Source organism: Labrus bergylta, chromosome 5 (genome assembly GCF_963930695.1).
Source record: "Labrus bergylta chromosome 5, fLabBer1.1, whole genome shotgun sequence".
Lineage (NCBI taxonomy): Eukaryota > Metazoa > Chordata > Actinopteri > Labriformes > Labridae > Labrus > Labrus bergylta.
In genome coordinates, this window is record NC_089199.1 from 25,793,089 (window position 1) to 25,819,258 (window position 26,170).

At 38.4% G+C, this 26,170-nt stretch overlaps 1 protein-coding gene across 1 annotated transcript in view; it reads right to left on the reverse strand.

Annotated features, from left to right (window-relative positions):
• cntn3b (contactin 3b) overlaps positions 1 to 26,170 on the reverse strand; it is a 45,536-nt gene that overhangs the window by 13,724 nt on the left and 5,642 nt on the right. The window contains exons 2-13 of the mRNA XM_020632735.3: positions 25,427 to 25,562; positions 23,330 to 23,465; positions 14,788 to 14,963; positions 10,972 to 11,070; positions 8,557 to 8,760; positions 7,454 to 7,556; positions 6,970 to 7,154; positions 6,404 to 6,540; positions 5,743 to 5,872; positions 4,994 to 5,144; positions 2,051 to 2,178; positions 471 to 646 (exon numbers count right to left, since the gene is read on the reverse strand). Coding sequence (XP_020488391.1) covers positions 471 to 646; positions 2,051 to 2,178; positions 4,994 to 5,144; positions 5,743 to 5,872; positions 6,404 to 6,540; positions 6,970 to 7,154; positions 7,454 to 7,556; positions 8,557 to 8,760; positions 10,972 to 11,070; positions 14,788 to 14,963; positions 23,330 to 23,465; positions 25,427 to 25,517 — 1,716 coding nt within the window. The 5' untranslated portion in view covers positions 25,518 to 25,562. The remainder of the gene's footprint in view (positions 1 to 470; positions 647 to 2,050; positions 2,179 to 4,993; positions 5,145 to 5,742; positions 5,873 to 6,403; positions 6,541 to 6,969; positions 7,155 to 7,453; positions 7,557 to 8,556; positions 8,761 to 10,971; positions 11,071 to 14,787; positions 14,964 to 23,329; positions 23,466 to 25,426; positions 25,563 to 26,170) is intronic.

The window sequence follows — 26,170 nt, forward strand, 5'->3', positions numbered from 1 at the left end:
CGGAGGGAGAAGATAAGACATGTCCTCCTTTGAGGTAAGGTAAATTAAGGTTCAATGGATAAAAATAAAAATACTTTACGAATAAAGACCCTCTATATGACTGAACCTGCATTTCACAATTACATCTTTAAAAGTGTAACATGTGGCACTCATGCAGCCAGTTAAAAGTTAAGGATCCTGAACCCTGACTTGATAGTTACAGTCATTGAGGCTTTAATGGCATATAAAATAAATAATTAGAGTTTAATTCTTTGTGAATATGTATCTTTTTTTAATATTTAATTCACAATTGACCCATTGAAAAGTTTTAAATGAACCAATTTTGGCATAAATTTCCTTTCTTGGGTATTATTGGTGTCTAAGATCCCTTATCAAGGCAGAGGAGCACACCCTTAAGCATAACACAGTATATCCCTATTAATCCCACAATAGCCAGAAAGCAGCTGAGCTTAGTGCTTTAGATGACTCACCCCACCCACTCTTTCAAAATGATCGCTGTCTCGCTGGAAGTCGATGAGCTGTCCATTGAATGCCCACGAGAAAGACACTTCCAGAGCTGGATCGCAGGCAATCTGGCAGGGTAACACGATGCTCTCGCCAACAATAATCTCCATGTTTGTAGGCCTCATGGTGATTCTGGTGGGCTCTGGCCAAACAGATGACAACAAAGAATGTTAATATCTCTACCTAAAACCTTTTTATACCATCATGAGCCCATCTAACTTAAACACAGCTCATTCAAAACACTGTCATTTAAGTCAGTGGACGTACATCAGTTCATTTTATTTCACATAGTTTTACCATGATAATGCACGATTTTGGTTGTTTTCTTAAAATCGTCAATCTTTAATTTTGTTGTCTATGGATAACAGTGCAGGTTTTCCTGTGATAAAGAGTTAATTTCTCAAGATTTGGAATAAATGGCAGAAATCTAACCTAATGACGGAAATTAGAACTAACTAGACTACGAGATAAATAGATTGAGATCTTGATTTAACAACTGTGCTGTGGTTCAGTGGTAGAGTCAGTCATGTTCCACAAGGAAGGTAAGGCGTTCAATCTCCAGCTCCTTCAGCCACATAAAGAAGTGCCATTGAACCTAAAATTGCTCCCGTTGCTACGTCCGCAGCGCATGAATGTGTACACATAACATAGCAGCCTCTTCCAACAGTATGTAAATGTAGCCTGCAGTGTAAAAAGTGCTTTGAGTCATCTGAAGACTTTAAAAGGACTCGACAAGCTCGAGTCTATTTACAATTTACCAAAATACAGAGGAAATATCCTATTTAATGATATCACCTTGCCAGCTAATGAAGTAAAGCAAAGACTTGATCAAGGAGGAAACAGTTAGCCTGGCTCCAACACTTCAGTTATAATGTGTTAAGATCCACTGCCTGTGACTGGCGCTGGAATAGGGGGGACACCGAGTCCCCCCACTTTTAGATGTTAGTTATACAAAAACTGTTAACTAAGCTGAGATAGAAAGGAATCATTTCACTCCATCTAAGGCCAGGGAGGCAGAAGCACTGAGAAGTGCACCATGATAACCAGATGGGCTGTAAATACATACGGCAGTGATCGTTTCAGCATCTTCCATTTTCACTATGTTCCACGAGCGATTCTGGCAATAAAACGAACTGTCACCATGTCACTGCTGTGTTATAATATTACCTGCAACGATCTCACAACAGCAGAAAGAAGTGTGAGATTGCACAATTACACCAGAAGCACCTGGAGTAGTCATCTTCCCGATGGATCCAGAGCTCCATCACCGTGTAAAAATATCAATCTAAGCAGCTTAAAGTGTAATTCTGTTTCCTCTGGAGAGTTTCCTCTGTCCTGTCAGGTTTATCTAAACTGTTCCATGATATTAGCTGCTGCAGTGTTAGTGCGCACATGGAAATTTAAAATGCTGAAAGCAGCCTCTTAGATCATAAATGTATATCATTAAAGAAACACTGTATACAAGGGCTTAGTTTGAGTGATTACAGACTATAAATGCACTATGTATGTGTAGTCTGATGGCCATTGACTTGAATGACGGACTCACCAGTGATAATCAACCTCCCAGTTGTGCTTGCTGCCCCAAACATATTCTTAGCAAAGCATGTGTAGCTGGCTGCATCCTGTTTGGTCACATTGGCGATCTTCAAAGTCCCGTTGGGAAGCAAGATAATCCTGAGGAAAGAAGAACATACTTTTACTGTACTGACTTATGTGGACTCCATTAACAAACCCAAAAATGAGATTATTTGTTGTGGGTAAGCAGCAGGCAGGGTGAACGCCACACTGGCTCAGTGGTGGGCAAGAGCACTGGTTCACATTAATAAATAATGACTTATTTTACAAACAGTAGCACAGAATCATTTAATGAGTAGATTAAATGTGCCCTACAGGCTTTGCATTGCGAGGTTGAAAAGAACACTCTCGTGCTGTGAGTTCTTTGACTAGCAGGATATATAATTTAATACAAAAATTCAGAAGCTTTGGCGCAATACAGTACTATATAAACAAAAGCATTGTCCCATAAAACATGGCACTGTAAGGGTTGTGCTATCCAGCAAAAAGTGTTAAAGTAAGTGATATTGAATTATACCATCCATAATATTAATTGATTAAAGTAATTTCTTGTACCATTAATTATCAACTAGATCAAAATAATGGCTTTGCTCTGTGAAAACAGGCTACAGTATATAACTCACTTTTTGTTTCATCTACTGTGGCCACCGCTGGAAATTACGTGATAATAATCAAAGTTGACTCAATTGGAATTTCCAAATTTTCTAATGTGTACGGCCTATAGATGCCCTTTAACCTCCAACATAGATATTGTGTTATGGGTTGAATAGAACTTCCTTTAGCTATAGCTCGGCTACTAGGACGAACCTTGTCAGTGAGCTTAAGGGCGACAAACCCACAAACATTGGATTAAATATCTTTTAACAACTTAAATCTTTGAATCATCTGTGAATAAATCCTTCGTTATAATAATAATAGTTTTCACATATATATATACATACATAGCATCTGAGTTCAGAAAGATTTGTGTAGTCCTTTTCCGACAGGATTAACAAGAGTAGCTCTCTGCACTGAAGGTGTGTAGACAAATGATGAAAGACGGCAGACAACCATTCAGTTTTGAAGTGTCTGCCCTGCTCTCTGTTTAATTTATTATTGATTTTGAGGTATTTGTATCTGTTTAAAAAGCAGTAAATGGTCTTGGTTCAGTCCATCAGTAAGATATTTCCTGAGTGCACACGATCCCCATGGTATTTTGTTTTTTTGTCTTTTAACAGTCCCTAAAGTAAGAACAGCAACCTTTTATTGCAGTGGTCCTCACCTTTGGAAAAGCCTATCTGAGGGATGCTGAAAAAGTAAATATTCTCAAACCCCAATTTAAGACCTTGTCTACACATACAGTTTTGGCCTTGTTCAGCTTTAATTATCTTGGTAAAGTTGTTGCATACTAAGTAATTTAGTTTATATACTGCCTCTTAGGTTCCTGCTTTTTATTGTCAGTAGTTTCAGATAATTATTAATGATTAATTGCTATACCAATGCCACATACATCATTTGTGACACAAAGTTGTGAGAAGAGGACAATGTCGGACCATCAAGCAATCAAAAGCTTGGCTGAAAAGATTCAATTTAGTCTTGTCCTGCCTGTGTGTGTGTGTGTGTGTGTGTGTGTGTGTGTGGAAAGTGGAAAAGTCTATAGAAATCATAAATTGCTCAGATGTTTCATTTCTTGCATTTTATTTGCTTTGGGATTTTTTTCCCCTTTTAATAGTATTTTTAGTTTTGGCAAATCCAACTTTGTCACATGGGTTTAGTTGAGAAGTTACTGGGAAATTCACTTCTTAAAAAAAAATACGTAATGAAGAGTTGGTTATGCTTTCAATTTAACCGTCCAGAGGGAAGAAATTAGGTATTGCAGGAGGTTTTATGGTTTAATTAAAATATTGTGATTAGGGAGAAGCCTGTTTCTGGAAGAGTCTTTTTGAACAGGGTGTTTTGTATATAAATTACCTTGTTAATGGAGAGGGGAAACGTATGGACTACAACCAATTCAATGAAATGGATGGAACTTTTTGTTCTCTCCAATTCTTAAATCAAGTGTTTTCTGCTCTTAAAATGCACTTGAAAAGCAAAAAAAAAGGATTGCGATTCTAAAATGTTAGTTTGTCAGCCAGCAATAAAACAAAAAATCAAAGATGGTTACAAAACATAAATTGAAAAAAAAACACCTTTATTTAACACACCGGTCTTTGGGAAATATTCCATACAGTACCTTAAAGGGAGGATACTTTAGACTGCCTTATACCGTGGGAATTAGTTTCTGGTTTGATGTTGTTGACTCAATCACAAGGTACTGTCAATGAAAATAATTAATAACTTTCTGGCTAGATGTTAAATATTTGCGGTATTAGAAAATCAGATGAAAACTGGTCTTTTTGTATATCACCCGACAGTCAACTTTTCTGGTATTGTCACATTGTATCTGTATTTTGGGAAGAGGTTTAAAAAATGTGCTCAAAACAAGTTTCTACCTGGAGCTAGATCTTTTCTCCGTAATGTTGGGGGATCTTACAGAAACAAAGACCTACACTGTTCATTTGATTATATCATTGAGAAAAGGTTCATTTATAAGGCAACCAGAGTAGAATCTTTAAGTGTCTTTAGATTTCAGGGCCTCCTCAAACATCATTTGACTCTTTGACCTCCTTATCTCAGAAAGGAGATGGACTTATCTTAAGCAGCAGCTTCATTTGTTTATCTTCTTAAATATTTAATGCATGCAGTGTTGATACAACAGCATCTTCAGCATGTTAGCCATGTGCAATTTCCCCCGTGGGTGCCATGTGCTCATTTTCCTCATTAGCCTTTTATTCTATGCACCTGCACAAATGCCAAATACAATATTCAGACAAGTCGTCTTGCAGTGCAACTGAATAAAAGCTGCTAGGAATATGCGTCTGAACTTTTATCCTACCTTTCAGTTCTCTGCAGGATCTCATTCCCTTTCTTCCACAGGCTAATTGCTGGGGGTGAGGCCTCAGGCTTGCATTCAAGAGTGACTTCAGTGCCTGATCGAGCTTTTAGCAAGGCCTTTAATGGAGTTTTGGAGAAGCTGGGAGGCGAAGCTGCATGGGGGAGAGAAGCGGAGAATTTAATGGGATTTTTGAAGTAAAGTAATCTGAATCTTTGCTGATCAGACATGCCATATTGACTTTGACTTTAATGCAGCTTTAGCAGCTAAAATCTTATCTTAAACGCAGCAGAAAAACCTATTGAGCTGAAGGCAATAGTTCCACCTGCCACCCCACCTCAATTTAAAACACAATATCCAACCTTAGCTTCAAATCTCAAATAGGTGTAAGCTGTTTATCTGTACCTGAAAGTGTCATATGTATCAAGGCGGGGTCGGATAGCTCACTGAACCATTCAGATGTACGTAATAAAGCTTTGCAAATAAGTCAATACCACATCTGCATGAGCTAGTATGCACAACGATGAAAAGCAATGTGTTTGTAGTCTTCAAATCAATATGATGATACAACTGAGAGAGACGTGAGACACTCTCTCTGATTCATATTTTTGCTGGCAGAGCCCAGTGACAGATCAGATGTGCTTATGAACGATTGCTGAAGAGAGCTTTAGCAGTCTACTCCTATCCTGGGTGGTGATCAAACACGCAGACAGATAAACAGGATAAAAGCAGAGGGAGGAATGCAATCTTACCTAACACCATTAGTTGGGCACTGGAATAAACAGTTCCATGTTTGTTTTCAACCACACACTGATACATCCCGGAATCTGACAGGTCCAACTCCGTTATAGAAAGAGCCCCATTTTCAATTTGCACCCGGAACTGCACAGAGAAGAGAAACAGTTCTGCATGTTCATTGTCTAAAAGCACAGCAGCAATTATTGGTGCGCCGTTAAGGGAGGAGGGCGGCAGGAGAGGAAAGAAGAAATTATAGATGACTTCAGTGATGACAGCATGGAAGATGATTCAGTTACTTTTTAACGTAATGCAACAATAAGTAATGCTCAAAGCTTTAGTAACACCAGCTACTTACAATTAAAGACACATGTGGAAAGCATGAACTTTGAACTCTCCAAATAGAACATATAAGTTATGAGCCAAGTCAGCTTACTTCCATGACAATACTACCTTTAACTGTTAACAAATCTCATCAGTATTTTCTTGTTATTATCTTGAGAGTTATTAGAACATTTTGGACCTAAACATCACCTGAAGTGATATAACGCCAAGTTGAACTTTATCTTATCTCCTCAGCAGGCCCCATTAGTGATTTTCTCCAAGTGTATAACTCTCGAAGGGATGAGTAACAACACAAACCTTAAAGTTGTGTTTTTGTCTTGTGGACATCCATACCTCAGGTGTCACTGGCTCCCCATTCTTCAGCCAGCTGTAGGATGGTTTGGGCTTTCCACTGGCCTTACACTCCCAGAAAAGACTATCCCGGATGGACCGAACTGTGTCAGTTATTGTCTGGATCCAGTGAGGTTTAGCTTTGGATGAATCAAAAGATTATGTTTTCAGTCTTCTAAACCATAGAAGCAGTGAATCAGTAAAGATTAGTATAATAAAAATATAAAGCTGTAAATAAAACCTTGCATTAAGTCATCAGAACGATTGTCTTGTAAACTTGATGAGGACAATGAGATTTTCAGCAGATTTGAATACTGATGATTTTAAAATAATTAGGAATCTGTTTCATAGTACGCTTTTCCATTTTGATCCAGGAACCATGGCCTGCCCTATCATTTCATAGTCTCATTAAGGCCCACATGCTATGAACAAATTGGTTTTCTGTCATACAAATGAGAAAACAGCTGTTGGTCACACATATTTTCTATTCAGTGATATCCGTTGCAGACACACATTTGTTCTACCTCTCCCTGCGTTCACTGTCAATCAATCTGAAACGGTACACTAACCATGGAATGAAACACGACCCCGTGCAGCGTTTTTCCCTCGCCGATTCTCTGCCATGCATTCGTATGTCCCCGCATCTTCCTGCTGCAAATTAGGGATTTCAAGGACTGCATTTGAATTCTTCATTTGAACTTTGGTGGGAAATGGGATACCACTGGTTCTCCTCCAGCTTATTTCTGGGACAGGGCTGCAATAGATGGACAAAACATGACAGTAATCATAGTTTGGTTAAGAACTTAAGAGCTTAAAAAAGATAGTTGAAACAAGTGACTTGTGAATTATTGTCAAACTTTCTTAGGTCAAAGTTCCAAAGTTTTTAAATGAACTGGGGTTTCTCCTCCCCTGGCATGCCGCTACCCTTACTCCCCAATGATCTGATGAATCTGAGAATTAATATAGTAACACTTGTGGATTCTTAAATCCTGGGTAATACTATATATGGAAGAGCCTACAGCTTATATCACACATTAAATTAGGCTGGCTTACTTTCCCAGAGCAAAGCATTCCAGTTTCACCAACGATTCTTTGGCAGCTGGAACTGTATCAGGGAAATGAACTTCGATTTTTGGTTCGTATTCACCCATCACTCCTATAAAAGGAAAACAAACAGATGATAAGCTTTTTAAATGAATGATTAACATAACATGTTACACAGATTAAAGAATCAGAAGAGTCATTTTGCCACTGTATTACACTTTACTAATGAGCCATCATCTATGCTGTCATGTCTGTTATTGACTCATTAATGTATAGGCTGTATTTCACAAAAAAAAACAAAGTCTTAAGGGATGCCTTGTAGAGAGCAGCACAAATAGCGCCTAGATAAAAATTAAATTAAAATTAAAATTAAAATTAAAATTAAAATTAAATAAAAACAGCACTAATAGAATAATAAGTAGTTTTCTGATTATAACGTTTTTTGTTTCATTCAAACCAATATCGAAAAATTGTTAGTCATCCCTTACCAATAGCTTTTCATTATGACTAAACAGCTTATGTACCTAATGCCCCCTTCACAGTCTGACAATGATACCTGACGTTTGAAAATCTTTGGAAGAAGTGGGCTCCAGCACTAAATACGTTACAAACAATAGGTAAGTCTAGTCAGGTGATTTATTTTTTCTGACTGATTGGTTTGAACCACGTAAAAATATCATAAATGAGCTAACATACTTGTGAAATTCGATCAGAACATAAATGCAGTTTATGAATATATTTAATTGACCACAATGAAAATTGCTCAATTAGGTTATCTAAAAACAGTTATAATGTTTTTTTTTTCAACCAAATTGAGCCCTTAACTTTTAATCTTTTTTTGACAAATCTAGGCCGCTTTTTGATCTAGAAATTTTAGAAAAACTGCCAACACTAATAGTTTTGAATTTGCCAAAATAAAAAAGAAACTAAGAAGGATTATTTCTAATGGAAGTCCAACATGTATCTAAATGAAGAGTGGTGTGTGAAATAACAAAAAGTTAAGTCATTGTTTACTGTCACAAACTAAATGTGACATTAAAATGTCTAAAAAACATCAGTAGATAAAGATTTGAAGTACAGCATAGACGTTTCTTGTCATTTAAAGTATTTACCATCACTTCTGAGAACCAGTGGTGTAGGAGAGCTGAGCACCCTCTCCTTTGTAACAGTGTTGTTAACCACACAGGTGTAGTTGCCAACGTCTGAGGGCTCCACTTTTGCGATGTACAAACTCCCAGTCTCTTGAGAGATGAATCTACGACTGTCTTGTTGAACGAAGTATGGGTACACATTAAAGATCCAGGCAAATGTCAACTCTGGAAAACACAACCATACAACACATAACAATTCAAGTTAGAAGAGTGTTTTTCCACTGCTCTACCTTTTTCTGAGCATGACTAATTCGGTAATTACAGTATAAGGAAAATCAACCTGTATGGCATGGGAAGATACCCAACATTGGCCTAAAAATATAAGCACATCACACAATTTTTCTTTCCTTATCTCTGTTTCCTTTGGAAGCGATACCAGTGCAAATGTTAGAGCTAACAGTGCAGAAGAAACGGGACCTTAGGAAAGGGAGCGAAACAAAATGGATTACAGTGCGTCAGTGGCTCTCCCCTGACACATGGCCTCCATTCCCCAGGTCCCTGGGTGACATAGAAGCCTCATGGGAGGCATGAACTAATGGATGGATGGATTAAAGGGTGGATGAATTGAAGTATGGTAGTAGAAATATGTTATTAAGCCCCTTCGAAGTGATATGTCTACGGTAGAAAGAAGAGGCATGCCATTATGAATTACTTCATCTTTTTGAGTGATCACTGCACACATTTGCAAAAGCAAAGCAATGTTCTGTGTGATCTAATATTTTGGAGTTGATAGGCTCAAAGACAAAAGCTGTATGCAATGACCCTCATATCTCCAAGCGTCCTGAGCTTTGGATGGGACAGAGAGCTGGGGGCAGTGATGTAGACACCAAGCTCCTTATTGGGCAAGCATGAGCATTGTAGCCACAGACAGCCTAACCTTTATTTGAACTACGTATTGTAATGAACTGTGACAGAATTTAAAGTAAAGTGAGGAGTGGTAACGCAAGGGGTTTGAAACTGAAACAGTGACTTATGGCAAAAAAACTATTTTAATTTAAAAAATCCTAAAAGTGACACAATTGCATTTGATTTGACTGCCTTTTCAAATGTATGGGTTTATTTGAACATCACTGCTGACTGGCTAAACCCTTAAACAAATCAACCAAATCAGAGGAAACATATCTGAAAGCCCAATTCAGACTGTTTAAAAAATTGCATGTCTTCAACCTCCATGTTGGAGCTAAATGGGGCATACAGTTTCAGATTGAACTTGCATGCGATGGCAGCATTTCAGTTGCCAGCTCTTGTTTGCACAGCAACTCATCAACTTAAAAAGTACTCTCGTATTCTCCATCCAGACATCACCAGTTTGATGTTTCTCCCAAGGTTGGAAGGATATAAACATAAGCTGTTCAGTGTCATTCATTCATAACTATTTTTCTCTGTGTATATGCTTTTTCAAAACTTCCCCTTCCACTTTCAGCATCACTATCCTGCTTTGCTTGGCTTGCATGCTTGTAATGCCCACGACTGTTTCCAGCTAGCTGCAATCATGCCGTGCCATGTGTCCTGAGTCCTCCCAATTCATCTTTTCTGCCATCTGCCATTGCCGGCTATCATCATTCCCCTCTGAACTTTGCAATAAATCTTCTTTCACCAGTTCTTTGTCACCCGAGTCTGAACTTGGGTCCGTCCTCACAGACAGTAACAATCTGAGTGATGTGATAATAAATGTGGTTGTGGGTAGAAAAGCTTTTGCAGAGTTCAAAGTCAATGAAGCGTAATGAAAAGGAATACCCCATAGAATAAAGCCCAGTGGAGTACAACGTTATGTAGCAAATCAATGGTTTAAATTCAAGAGTGAAAAAAAGCGGGTGAGTGAAAAACAGGGCAAGAAATGAAGAAAGGGATAGCAGGCTCGAGATGCTTTACTTTCATTCACTTCTGAAAATATGAAAACACACAATAGCGCTACGGAGACAAGAGCCAACTGTGTATAAGGCTATGTAAGGGGAAAGCTGTCAAACTGTATTTCACACACAGGACTCTGACCCATTATCCCAAAGACCAGCGGCACAATACACTGCACTACAAACTGTTCTCTTGTGAAAGAAATTGATTGTTCCGAAGTGCAAGCTACTGTATCAAGAGTGAGACAAGCTCAACAGCAACAATTGTCCATGTCCCCAGTTTTCTGTCTCTTCTGAAAGAAGTGTGGCGCACCTATTTTTCTCCTTAATCTCCCATCTGTTTCCTGTCACATATTTTCAGCCCTTAGTTAAACAATACACAAATGACAGATAATGTGTGGATTTAGTGTTTTAAAGGTAAGAAGGTGATAATAAAGAGCATGCACACAGTTTTCATATGTCAAGAGTAATTTTCTCTAACAGACAACATGCACAAAAGGGGCAAACTAACAAAAATGAAACTTACCTCCAGAATGTGCTGGTGGTCCACACAACAGAACCACACCTTGGCCCTCGCGGACATTTACAGAGCTTCTCACAGTTTGAGTTTTAAAGTTTTCAAGATCTGATAAATCCAAAAACAGAGTGAGATAGAATAAGACAGCAGCAAAAAAAAAAAAAAAAAAATGAAACAGAAATAAGTCAACTAGAATCTGTGCTTTCATGTAATTTGAAGTCTCGATGGTTTCTTTGAAAAGAAGTCGTGAAAATATTAGACATCATTTCCCCCAAACTTCCCTCATGTGTTTTCACAGGATATTTTTGATGTTACATTGTAGACACTAGAAATGTAATATGGCATCACTGATAGCCATTGGACAGTCCTGACAGCGTGTGAAGCCTTCACTGGCATCTGGGTTGCTAATGAAATAGAGGGACCTGACTTGGTGATGTTTACCCTGCAACACTGCACGCAAAGAAGACATACACTGGAAATGAATCGGAGAGGTTCAAACAGGCTGTGCAAACAGAGAGGGAGCTTGCATGACAAATAACACATTACCGTGCCAGCAGCAATAAGTAACATCATTATTAAATGTAGTGTAAACTCGCACTTAAAAGCATTAACTCTCCTATCAATACTCTCGGTACAATCTATCCCCACACAACTGAATAAGCAGATGCTGGCAGACAAAACCCAAACCTGGGATGATAAACCACCCCTGGCTTCATGACCGATGAAGAGAAGCTGCCGCAGTCTGATCTGTACTCAGTCTGCACCCTCTGGCTACCAGCCTAGAGTAAGCCTTCCAAACACAAACAAAAGAAAGTCAGTGTGACCGATAAGGGAAATTAGGAGGGGGAAGATTATGGAGAGAAATGGGAAAGAGTGCTGGTAAGATTAATGAGCTGCTCTCTGATGACCGCAGTGGAATCAAACAGAGCCAAGTCACGGTAGGACACAGAGGAGGCCACAGGAGAAGATGGCTGACTTGAAATACAGACAGATGTGATGTCCTTCTTGTCTCAACAGGATGCCACTGACTTCATCTCCAGAATGCTTTTGTGATTCTGGGCAGAGGTGCAGGAGGGAAATACATATGATTGATTCAAAAGCAGAACAATAAGCAGTAGATTACTATAACTGCAATGTTTTTGACGGAGCAGGAGGTCAATCAGAGCGCTCACAATAACTTCTTGTTGGATATGGAAAGAATGTAATCTTCACCAAGAAAGTGCAAAATGGCAAAGAAGAGGGTCGAGATGTAGCTGGGCTGAGTGCTGCAGGGGATACTCTTCTCTGGCTTCTGAGTAGAAGAATAATGTGCAGCACTGGAGTGAACTGACCACACACTGTAACTCTGTGAGCTAGAGGCCAAACTCACTGTAGCTGCAGTGATTCCTTTGAAAGCAGAAGCAGCCTATGCCATAACAGAATTGCTGGACTAGAGATTACAGGGAGCTACCATTACATTTCAAAGATGATTGGTCCGGGCAATAGAGCTGCAGTATAACTTCCCTTCTTATATATTGTGTTCAACTCTTAAGCAAATCCACTTGTCCCCACTCCAGAAGCCAAGCAAATGCAGCAGCCTTATTGTGTGTTTGATATTTATATTAAAACCTGGTCATATCATGTTTTTCCAGTGTTTGTAACACTGCACTAGGCACGTGTTTGCTGAACATTGGGGAAAAGGACAACAATCAGCTGTTGACACTTTACTTTGAACTAGTTTCGGGTTTGTTTTTGACTATGAGGGGATTTAAACACGTTTTAAACAAACACTGACAAATGATCACCTTGGAAGAGTTGATATCGTGGTTGATCTGATAAGATGGTCACTTGTACTGGCAACAGTTTCCTTGTTAAACATCGTGTATCAGAGCCAAGCATCTTTCATTTGATATTTTTGCTCAATACAACCAAAGAATGTACAAACAGTAATCACTTCACAATAATCTTTTCCTTTAGCGGATAGATCGGTCACTGTGGTGACTGTGAGAGAAATTCCTTCCAAAAATATGAGAATTGGTCGTTCTCAAAAAAAAATATGAACACGATGTGACATGATTCAAAACCTTTTATAACGTGATCATGGAGAGAAAACATTGGGCAGTGGTTCCCTCCCAACAGTCAGCTCACACTGCTTCTTAAATACAGAACTATACTGAATTAAGACTGTTCAGAGCACTCTAACTAAATGTTCCAGGGCCATAAAACAACACATTTCAAGCAGAAGTTGCATCGCAATGCATACTTCCCTCTTTCTCACCTCTCAAAAATACTAATTTGACATGTCGTACATGTAAACCATTGATTAATGACGTCCATTTGTTTGCAATTGCACCCAGAATGTTGCTCATGACAACACCTGGAAACTAAATGAAGTAACCAAGTTGTCCTCTTAACTTAATGTACTGAGAAAGCCAAAGTGGCACCCCACCTTAGTCTTACTGCGAGTTTCCCCAATGGCCAATCATGATACTTGAAAAAAAACGAAACAATAACTATAACAAATTGTGGCCTAACAATATTGTAATTTTCTAAATTACTATTATAGAACAGGATGAAAGGACTATGTCATCATGAAACATGAAACAAAGAGTGCCAGTTTCTATGAAATATTTTTTAAGGCAGTATAAAACTAACTATTTTTTTAGAGGCACAATATGTGAGATATCTGCTGAAATAAATAATACGACGGCAAACCACACCAAGGTGTTGAAGCGATGGTTCAGATATTACTATCTACTCAACTTAACAAGCCTCTGCATTTTCTAATAGGCTACACAACCAGAACGTGGTAAAACTAGAATAAATATTGGAGAAAATGGAGAGAGCTTCGAACGCAGAAAGTTTTCAAGATCGATACAGAGCTGGTTAAACACTGAATCTCATGGTGAGACAGCTCTCTTCAATGCTTTGAAGTGGACTGCAGTACCTGTTTTAAACGTTACTTGTCAGAGTTACATATTGATCCTTTAAGACAGGTGCTGTGATTTATACTGCACATATGTATTGTTTGGGGAGATGTAAGTGTATAGGTGCAGCTGGAAGAGAAGGCATGACAGTTCTATCATAGGGCAGTGGCCTCATTACATGGAGAAAACTAAGAATCAGCCATGCTGATATCCTAGACCTCCCTAACTTACATTAGTGAAGACAATAAATGTCAATCAGGTCTGCTCTTCACCCGGTCCCCACAAGTGAGATTCATTACTGGGTAATGAAGATAATAGCAATCCATCTCCTGAGAGGAAGTGAAAGGTTCTCTATCCTTGGGACATGATCAATAGTCAGCAGACTTGATCAGGAGAGGAAAGGTTGGCTATAGAGTTACTGTCTGGAAGGTAGAACCTCACTCTACAGCACTACTATCCAACCCATTAAACAGACCCACTGCCTCATTTGAACATGGTCTGTTTTATATATAATAAAGAAAAAAAAGAAAAGAAAAAAATAATCATGATCACAAAATTGCAAACACTTCTGCCACTGTCTCCCCTAAAGTTTATATAACAGGAGCAAGCATATAATTTGGCAAAACTATCATTCACATTGGACTGAGTATTGATGCTATCAGAGCCTGTGAGAATAATTTGTGTTGAGACGCAGGAAGAAAACTGTCATAGCCACTATCTGAACCCTCAGAATCGTATACATTCCTGAAACTCTTCCAAGGCAGTTAAATGATAAACTGTACATTAAAAAAGAAGGCCTTGGCCTCGGCTCATGACACACATGTTAAACTGATATTTCAGCAAATACAAAGAGATGGCAAAATGTTTGAAATATGCCAGAGTCGAAACAGAAACATGAATCCGTTGTAGCCTCACTTACATGCAAATTGCAGACTGGCTCTATGGCTGAGAATGGACCCCTGTGTGTTGAAGGCGGTGCACTGGTACACCCCGGTGTCTTGGTCCTTGTCCAGGTTGCTAATGATCAGGCTGCCCCCAGACATGTGACGCCTGTAGTCATTCCCCAGATCAATGAGTGTTCCGTTTAGTGACCATCTGGAAAAACGCAAACACAATCAGTAGCTGATCGCTTTAGAGTTGCTTGTGTGTTCCTCACAGAGATCAATATGATCAGTCCACCCACAACATGCTGGAAAGACAGAAGGTGAGTAGCACAATACAATATATAATACAATATAATATAATATATATATAGTACAAGTAGGGTTCTGTATTAATAAAAAAGGTGCATTTTGTGAGTTTCCCTTACAGCAAACAAGGAAGAAAATTTTTTTTCTTCAAACTGGGAAGAGTTATAGCTCCAGTTTTTAAACAGTGTGACTTAAGGTGTTTTTTCTTTCATATTGAGTAAAGCAATATTCTAAAGCTTAGCCAGTTTTACTGTGTTGACATTGATTTTTTCCTACTTTGCAGAGGATAATTATTTTTGACTTCAATAATTATTTTCTTGAATTTTCCTGTCAGTACTTTCCCAAGGTTACATAGCAGCCTCTGCCATCAGTGTGTAACCGGTTGTGAATGTGAAGGTGTGACCTGCCATGTAAAAGTGCTTTGATTAGTCAGAAGACTAGAAAAGTGCTATACACTCTCAAGTCCGTTTACCATTTACCAAGGTTGACAGTACTGTAGTTGTTGTGGTAAAATACCTTAACAGCTGTTGGATGCTGTCATGAAATTTGGTTCCGCAATTCACCTTACCCAGAGGATGAATCCCCATTATTTTTAAATATTTGCATTTCGCACAAACAGCTGGTCAAAGTTTTGACATTCTAGCCAATTCTGATTCATTTAATAGAAAAGTCGCATTCCTGTTCCTCTGATGTATTCAGATGACTGCAGTAACATTTTCCTTTCAGTAAAATAAAATTGGCTGTTTTCCAAAAAATGTATAAAGTATTTCTTCACTTGTCCAGTACCTTAATTTGGAAATACCTTTTTCAAAAAGTTATGATCTATCAGCAATATTTCCAATCAAAACCATTTAAAAGGCAAAATCACAATTTAAAATGGAAAAAATGTCACAGGTGTAAGTCTTGGTTAAAAATGAATGTTTTAAAAGTTAAATAATGAAAATACTTCTGAAAAAATGTGCCCTACTAAAAGTTTTATAACTATATTATTTGTAAAGTTAGTAGTAGCAGAACAGTGCTGCCAAAGGCAAACTGTGTAATAAAAGGTAGCATACCATATTAAACTCTGAAAAGTAGAGTTGTAAAAAATTCAAATAAAAAGTTAGATGGACTGTAACCTATACGGGCATGCAGGGAAAAGCATGTAAGATAAGGGTTTGGAAGAAAGTTTTTGTCAAGCCTCCAATTCCTCTCAGTTAATAAACATTATATTTTGACTCTCAATGCGAAAGTGAACTGAAATGTGACATGCTGCTGTGTGCCTTGCAGATGTAACAAGCAGAGTGAGTCCACCTTTCAGAACAAGTCACTCTTCTTACATAGGAGAAAGACACTAGGCTGAGTTTATATTAGGTTTTTGTTTGTCAAGGGCACAATTGCTTTCTGCTGTAAAGGAAAGAAAAGTCCCAACAATGCAACAGCCTACACCTCCATTTAAAATCAACATCCTAATGAGCACACCAATCTGCTCAATATATTTGCAACTTACTCACGTATGGTTGGAAGCATTTTGAAGCTGATTAAAAATACCTCAATATTTTGCAGCAAAGTGAAATTACATATGCAAAGGACTACAGCCGTGGCAGAGTAATGTACTCTCTGAGTGCTTTCTAATTAGCCTATGTGTGTTCTACTGTGTTTCTAAGTTATTGCTTTCTGACACCTTTATATTGCATTGTGTACAGACCGTTTCCCTAAAGGAAAGGTCACAAGATACTTAGTTATGAAAGCTCAGATCAGGTAACGAAAGCAGTTAATCACAGTCCCGACAGAAACAAAATGAGAATGCTTATGCTGCAAGAAGAGGACATTTACGTTCACTGGGATCTTGAGCTGTTTAAAAGAGAAGCAAGCAGAGTCATGAGAGTCTGAAGGTTTGCAGGACTTTATCTCAGATCATGACTGTAGAAGGAAAAATACTTTTCAGTATGAGATTTAAGAAACAAATATTTATTGGAATGCCATATAGAGTTTTTGTCTAAGGAGTATAAAATTACATTTCACATGAGGAAAGGGTAAAAATCTGTATCATCTTTTTCCTTCTCAGGCAAACTAACAGGCAGTCAAAATGATGCTTCATGAAGTCTTGAAGCCGGTGATGACCTCCCAGGTGTCCTACCTGACAGACTACAAATGGCACAGTCTTTCATTTTGTAGCTTGCATTATTCAGTTCAAGTCTTTGCCAATCATTTAATGAGAATGGATTTGTCACAGACATTTTTTTTTCTACCCATTGGTTTGAACAATGGCGTTCCTTTCGAATGCCCAAGACTTGTCATTAAAACGTTTATAATTCTAGGAATATAAAAAAACATACACCCTGATTGTCATGACCTGCTCAATAGGCAAATAAAGGGAGAGACACCAAATTGACACTAAATCATACCGAATCAATTACAGAAACATAAATTCAATTGCGAAAGAGATGAGGTTTAAATGTCAGTAGGGTCAGTATTGTAAGTGGGGGTGTGATAACAGTATATTGACAATACAAATTAGCAAATTTATCATTTATTATTTTTTAACTTGGACTTTAATTTGAAAAACCATTAGCGAAACCTTTAACTTCCGGTAAATTCAGTTTCCGTTAACGTCCAAAGACAGGGCAAAGTGTGTATACAATGAAACAGGAACTTCACATAAAGACACAAACTCAGACACACACACACACACACACACACACAGTGCTGTTTCACCCTGCTGGCTCCAACATTAACAGTGACACTGTTTCGCCCCTTTAAGCCTTGGTTATACCTCTGATGCCACTTCAGCCACAGGAATTATTCTAACAATATGCCTCTGCAACCTTTACTGTACATTAAGAGCCAGATGTAACACAGGTAAAGTCCCGCCTTAACCTGCAAATGTAAAAGAGAAAAAAAAAGGGAGCCTTCATAGGCAAAATAAGAAGAAGAAACTTCAGCACAACTAACATCTTTAGAAACCAAGCTGGGTTCTAATGACACTGAATAGAATCATTCTGAAAATATAGCGTTATTATAACATTGTGCTCTTCCCAGCTGTTTGCAGATCTTATTGGATTTTGTTCAAATGTGCTGCCTGCCATCTTCAAAGTCCAAATAGTCTGCAACGAGATAACACCTTTAGTAAATGGGGCTCTCACTCTTGCATAAAACTCTTGAAAACTTTTTTTCAGCATGAGCTGCTTTTTTTTAAGATCATCATTTTAAAAAAAGGTTACTTATTAATCCTATTTGCTGAATATTTATTTAGAGATTGGAGTCATTTAGGTAAAAAAAAAAAATAGGGTGATTCATCTCTGAATACATTCAAACCACACTAGGAAATCCCCCAAATTCTAACCAGAGGACAGTGTAACACAAAAGTGAAGATTAAGGACACTTGCTCTACTTTACTGAAGATACTGAAATGATTACCAACCCACCATGATATACCCTGAATGGTCCTGCCAAACTAAAACATATGAGTAACGCTGTGTCTTTTGGCAATACTGTAGATGTTTCTCTATCTCAGTCAAAATTCCAGCAAATTAAATAACAACTTTTAGAGGAAATCTTTCCTCAGTGAATGCTGACAAATCATGTCCATACCAAGGTCTTTTATGGGATTTCACAAGTAAGCATTGCTTCATTTTAAGTGGTCATGTCCTAAAAGTAAACCATATTACACAAATTGCATGCATTTAGATTAGGGATATTCAAATTGAAGAGCCAATAATCCATAAATATTTAGCTACTAACTACTAATAACAATATATCACAGCAATATTTCTTAACAGACGTTACCTTCCTTCTCCATTATAATGCCTTGGCTGCGACAGTAAAACAAAGGTGAAGCAAACAGAGGATAAGTCTTAATGTTAGCTCAAGTAAAAGTTGATCATATTGAATCTACCACACCATCAGGCCGAGAGCAGCTTACAGTAAGTCTGACAGTGTCCAGAAGAACATTCCCTATTTGCTGCGCTGCGCTGTGCTGTGCTGTGCTGTGCTGCAGGCTCGGCCTGATCTGAGCATGCTCTGAATGAACTCACCATGACCTTGAAGTTCACATCAATTTTGCATGAGGTCTCCTCATCAAATAGACTATAGGGATTGTACTGCAGCACTGGCTCACCTAGCTTTCCTCGAGGCCAGACACCCACAGAGACAGCAGTGACCACTGTTTGAAGTCACATACTGTACTAACACACACACGCGCAGAAAACACACACACACACACACACACACACACACACACACACACACACACACACACACACACACACACACACACACACACACACACACACACACACACACACACACACACACACACACACACACAAGCAGAAAACACACACACAAACCACACACACACACGATTCACAGCTGATAATGGAACAGCAGTTAACTGCTGACCAGGATACTTTGCTATGGACGCTGCCTTTTAATAAATTGTTGTTTATTTAGCCTTCAAATTAATTGTAGCACAATATACTGTAAATCCAGAAAACCACCACGTGTCATTGTGAGTGTTTTTGTGCATGTCTTTGTTTGTGGCTATATCTCCGACTGCATTTATTACAACAACAAAAAATAAATCCTTGTCATCACACCCTCCCAGTTTTACTTATTCCTACCTACAATGACCTGTAAACAGATGAAGAGTCATGCAATGCCTAAAGTAACATTATATGAGAGTAGACACCAGTAGGAGTGCATTTTATCCCCCTTCTCCAATCACTGCTCTGCCCTTGATCCTGTCTTACAGCAGATTCATAGTAAACACAATGACAGGTGTATTTATAAAGCACAGCTCTGAACTCCGAAAGTGTGCTGCCTGTGGCACTACACTCGGGATGTGTCAACTGATGAACTGTCAAGGTTATTGTTCATATATTCACCGTGTCACTATGTGGGCGAGGTTCAGTGTAGCACCACAATCTTTGAACCAAAATTCAATAGGATGAAAACTTAAACTCAGATGAAAACCTGATGCACTTCTTTAAATATATCTGCTAGTTGTTGTTTTTTTAGCCTTTCAGTCAATTAGCAAACATGTCAAGCTGAATCTTAATTGACTTATCTTCCTCTACATTACTGTTCAGTATCATCATACTGTAATTTTTTAATGTTTAACAGGATATATTTTTGTTTCTCCCATCAAACATTTCTGATCTGATGGGTTTTTCTGATGATGGATTTGGCTATATGTGGTCCCTGAGCATCAGTGCAAAGTGATGAGGACTGTTGTGAGATTGACAGTCCAATTTATAATCCTTGTTTTTACTGTTTATTGATTCCAGAAAAACACCCAACCAATGTTTAATTCAATCTCATGTTTTTGTCATCACCTCATATTGCTGTATTCCTCTGGTCTAGAGCTTCATTATCCAAAAAGGGGTAAAAACAGATAAATGAGAAAATTGGTCACTTGGTGGATCTGGGTGTCTCTTAATTAGTTTGAACATGAGCAGTTTATCTACATCTCAGAAAATTACACGCACACAACCACAAACACAAAAACACACACACACACACACACACACACACAGAATTTATGCTTTTTATTTTATTACCAGGACAAAAAGTCCTCTCCTTGCCTGAAGGGAAACAAGTCTAGGACGATCAGTGTCAGAAAAACTGATGCAACCCAAATTAGGCAAAATGGTTTCTTTCCTCAAGTAGAATTAAGGGTAGAAATGGAAAGGGATTTAAAAAAAAAAAACAGCCAGAAAAGCCAGTTCACAGCAGTCATAGTTTGCTTACTCAAACATCAGTTATTTCCTTTGAACCTAGTTTCATACTTTTAATCATAACTGAAAGAACTGACCTCAAAGAGAAGACTACTGACCTGTATGAATTATGGTGAGATATGTGTTTGACTTTGAGATACAAACAAAAGCTGTTCTGGAAAACTGTGAATGTCAGAAAAATCTGTGCATGTCAGGTTCTACAACTCCAAGAAAACTGGTGTTTTATAGAAAAACACCTTCAGAGTGGGGCTTCACCAGACTGAGAAGTAGGATGAAGTTAAACAATAGCAATAGAAACGCTGTATATCTACCAGAAATCTGTCAGTCATATCGGATTTGAATTTTTAATACAAAGCAACAATTCTTTACCAGATATACTTTAGGCAGGATAAGAAGTATATCTATATATATATCTATATATATATAGTTGTTGTTGTTATAGTTGTTGATATCGTTGTCTGCTAGTTCAGGCAGACAACTTGAGCTGCACTGTTTTACACTGCGTCATTATCCACAAACACCTGACAACACCTCCTTTCGATTGGCAGTCTATTAAAGCTGCAAGATTTCTGGTCTATCCCTCTGCTCTTCTCTGCAGCTCTGACCCCCCCCCCCCCCCCGTAGGCTCAGACTGGGGGTTTAGGATATCATCTCATCACTCCTCAAATCTTGCTTGTAAAATATCACTGCCAGGAGTGATGGGGTCAGAGCCTAGACGGCAAACATAAACGATGTTCAGCTGCAGCAAAGCAATAAATATTTCCACCAAATGCAAACGTATGTTTTCTGACTTAAATCCTTTAAGCAGACAGAGATTTGAATTATCTAATTATCTGCCGTCTGGCCTGTAGGTAGACAGGTCAGAGAAACTATCTGAGCTTTGCTCTTACCTCAATAGGAGTTGGTAAGATCTGTTTTATTTTGTGTGCTTAATTTACCACTTGTATTATCCAGCTGTTTGTTTGGACAGGGGGATAACTGTGTGCATATAAACAATTATCAGATAAGAAATACATCACCTCCAAACAAGCAAGCAGCTGGATAGTCTGTTTTCATAAAAAATAAAACTCTATCTGTCAATCTATCTATCCATTCATCCATCCATCCATCATCCATCCATCCATCCATCCATCCATATATATATCTGTCTGGCTGTAGTCGATTAATTTGATAAGAATTGTAATTTACGCCTTTATTAAAAAACTTCGTCATTAAAAGAGAGTAAAGATCCTCCCCCCAATGGAGTGCTATGTAAGCTATGACTATGCCAGTTAAGTGTGTCAGCTGTGAGTGCTGGGAATGCTGCCTAAATTCTGTTTATCAGACTTTTGTAGTAAAAAAAAGCTTCCATCTGATGCCACGGGACCTACAGTAGGGTCGATGGTTCCAAGTAACAGGCCTTTACCAAAACAATGATGATGCTGCCAGATATATATATATATATATATATATATATATATGTATATACATATAAAGTGAGGTGGAGGATACTTAAACACTATATATCTATAGAGGACAGCAGAGCTACACATAGTAAATTCATCCTATGTTTATTTATTGATTCATTTTAGGGCAGAATATTCTGTGCCTTTCATGCTTTGTTTATAGAGGTACTCTATACACTGACTACAACACTGTTTTCCACTTCTGCATTTACACCACACAGAAGAATAAGTACTTTATTTTCTATAAGTGAGCAACAGAATGTTTCAAGTTAAATGTGAAATAATGCATCTGACGGTTTCAGCTTCATCCTGAGAGAGCTTAGGTTGCATAACAAGTATAATGATACCCCCATCTCCACCCCTATCCCACCCCAATCCCATCCCCCCCTTCCCTGCTGTGCCTGAACCCTGTTTTCAGCGCGGACACATAATAGGAAATGTACGCATTTAACAGAATGTCACTCACAAGGTTATTGCCTCTCTCTCTTGCTTGCTCCGCATCTACATGCTGCTGACCAAGCTCTGAAACACAATCTACCACAAAAAACACCGCAAGCTGCCATTTTCAGGCAGGCTCACTGCACCGCCAGGGAATAGCCTGGGAGATATCAAAGGATCTGTTGTGTAAATGAGTTGCTAGCTTCTCCTTTTCTCCCATTATAATTTCTTACACCTTGCATTATAGACTTCATTAACAGAATCAGTATGGGCAGTGGCTTAAATCTTATTATTATTAAAGTTGACCTCAAACATTTCAGATATATAATGATTTAAAACAACATCATCGCGCAGGAAAATAATATTCAATACTTGTTGAATAAAAAAAGAGATGATTAATTGGACCCTTGCTCATTGAGGCCCGTCTCTCAGTTTGATCGTGCATAATGTCTCTCAAGCTCATTTAACATCCAGAAAAGGTTGTTCCTTAACCTACTTAACAGCAATCAGGTCTGTTGGTTCCCTCTTTGATTTCAGTGGAAACACCATAAAGATTCGCACAAGCAATTAAGCAGCAATTGATTTCAACCATGCGATGTTGGTATTGAGCAAAAACCGGTAAACAAGCCAAGGCTTTTGGGAAATCTAACTTTGATGTGGTAATTTACCTGTACTGTGGAGAAGGGCTCCCTTCTGCCTCGCATATGATTGTAGCCTGCTGGTCTGGGGTGTTGATTGGTAAAATGAGGTCACTTGGCTCTGTCCTCCATCTTGGCCCTTGGAATATGACATCCTCTGTACAGGCTGGGGAAAGGGGAGAAAGTGTATGGCAGTACAAAGGACTATGTCATTAAAGGACCATTATGTAAGATATCTACTGAATTAAATCATAAAATGACCTTATATATCATCAGACGCTAAGATAACATGCTATGTTGAAGGGATAGCTTCTCTCACAACAACGCAGTAGCCAGTATGTCCTCCTTCTAAGTTTGTTTTTGATTTGACCAGAGAAGAAAAGGCGGTTTAAGGACACCCTCACACAGCCGTTTTGGAGGCCCCTCGGCAAGCGGCAAAATCACAGGTGTTGCAGCTATGGAAGCTGGCAAGTGAACTGGTTCAGATATAACTGATCCAGCCGAACTAAAAAGCCTTGGCATTTATTTCATAAGCTCCACGACCAGACACACGGCAAACTAGGATAAACATTGCAAATCCTTTTGAAAAATGGAGAGAGGTTAGAACGCAGAAATGTTTTAAGATCGATGCAGAGCTGGCTCAACACTGAAGCTTCAGTGGCAACCTGCATGCACATCGGCTCTAGGACGCAGGGGGAAACAGCTCTCTCCAATATTTTGATTTTGGACTCTCAGTACTCATTTTAAATGCTATGTGTGAGAGTTACATATTGTCCCTTTAAACCTTAAGATTTAAAAACACAGCAAAACTGCAGATAACTCAAGGGAAACAAATGAACTGTTGCAACTATTCTTTCATGATTTCTGATAAGTTACAGGGTTGATGAATAAGGCAGCGTGATCTATTTTCAGACCATCTATGTCATACTTTGCATGCACCGGTTAATTGAGGCCATAAGGATGTACTCATCTGCCAGCAGCTTAAAAGGAAAGGATGTGGAACACAATCTGGTACTAAACGAAGGCTGAGCCAACAGACGACCCAGAGTAGGCCTAATGAAGATCCTGCAGCTAACAGATTTCAGCATGTGGAGGTTTGACTACACCTGGTTTGAAACTTGAACTAAAAGACAGAATAGAAATATAGACATATATCATTTATACTATAAATTTGTCTTTGTGACAGATTGAGAAATAAATGGTAAGTAATTTAGTTGAGTTATGGAGAAGTTGGAATTAGTTTCAAACTAAACTGCAAAATTGGATTTTAGTTCCACACAAACAGCTGAGGTCTCTTTTGTAAGTGACATCTACAGAACATACCTCAGATGTCTGAATGATTGCTTTCTAAACCTCAGTGATTTTTTAGGGTTTTCAAGAACACGATAACAACACTGTATAAGAAATTGCATTTCTAGGCAGTAACCAAGGCCCGCTTAGAATCACTTGTCCGCTATGAAGGTGAAACTGCTTGGCTCTTACTCCCTTGAGTACTGGGTGTGAAATACCCATGAGCCAATTTGAATAGCATTCATGGAGATATAGAATGTAATTTGAACAACGGTTGACATTCTGGTATAGTGTCTTTGCTTCTCCTGCTCAAATCCCAGGGGTCCATGCAAGGGCAGAATGAAGCCCAGTGGCAAGTAGATTGTGCTAAAATGCAGGGCTGTATTCATTGCATGGGTCCTGATAATGATCTGGACAGACCATAAACAGGAATCGGATCGGACTCCCAGTTGTCCCTGAGCTCTAAATGTGCAGCTGGACGCTGCCTGAGGGGGGTGTTGAGGGACAACATTCGCAAATGCTGTACACATAATTGCTGCAGTTTTATCAGTCTAACCTTTTCGGTCAGGAAGAAGGGTTTTCTGAGGATATTTGACACTACAGTACGCTGATTCTTTCTCTTCCTCACTAATGGATGGCGCTATATATAATATAGCAATGCTATGAATGAACTGAAGCTTTACAAATGTGCATTCATACCCAAAAAGGATAGCGGTAACATTTTCCTGTGATAAAATATATGAAATAGAAAATACAACTTTAGGAGGAATGTTGTCGTTACATAAACAATGACTTAAAGAAATCTGAGACTTAATGTGTGAGTTCAAATAATCTTACCTGCAAGGCATCCAGTGATTGATAGCAGAACAATTTGTTTCCATGGAAACATCATCTTTAGGTCCCAAGGGCTAGTAACACTTTCATCCATTTGTGTGTGTATGGAATGCTCCTCCTTAAATACAGGATTTAAAATCTGAAGGGAAAGTAAGCATAATAATCATTATAATATGACATTGTGACAAAATGAGACAAGCAACTTATTAGAAAAACACATGATCATTAAACGGCTAAGTTTCTAGTTGTTTCATGTTATGTGGTTGTATTTGAAGTTAATGTAAAGAAGAAGCGAGTCTTTGGAAACTGAAGAGCAGTCGGGAGAAAACAGCAGCCGACACAAAAACCTGCCGACCCAAATCGGCAGTGCGGTATTCAGGTGGCACAGAAAAGAGAAACAGCTGTTAAATGATATGCACTTCTTATCCTGCCTAATGAGCGGAACTCTGAAGCTTTAAAGACAAGTGAGGAAGGAAATGATTGACCTCAAAAGACACTTTGCTATTCTTATTTGACTATTAAAAGGAGCTGACAGACTCTGTTCTAGCACTCCACAAAATGCCACTTTAAACTTTAACAATGTATTTGGAGGCAAAAAGAATCTTAGCAAACCTGCTTTTTTTATCTTGCATCCTTCTTTTAGATGAACAGAGATAGAAAATAAATGACTAAAGAATACTGTATAGTTTACTGAATTGAAGTATTTTCTTGTTTATTCACTTACAGTAAGATGATATATGTATGTTG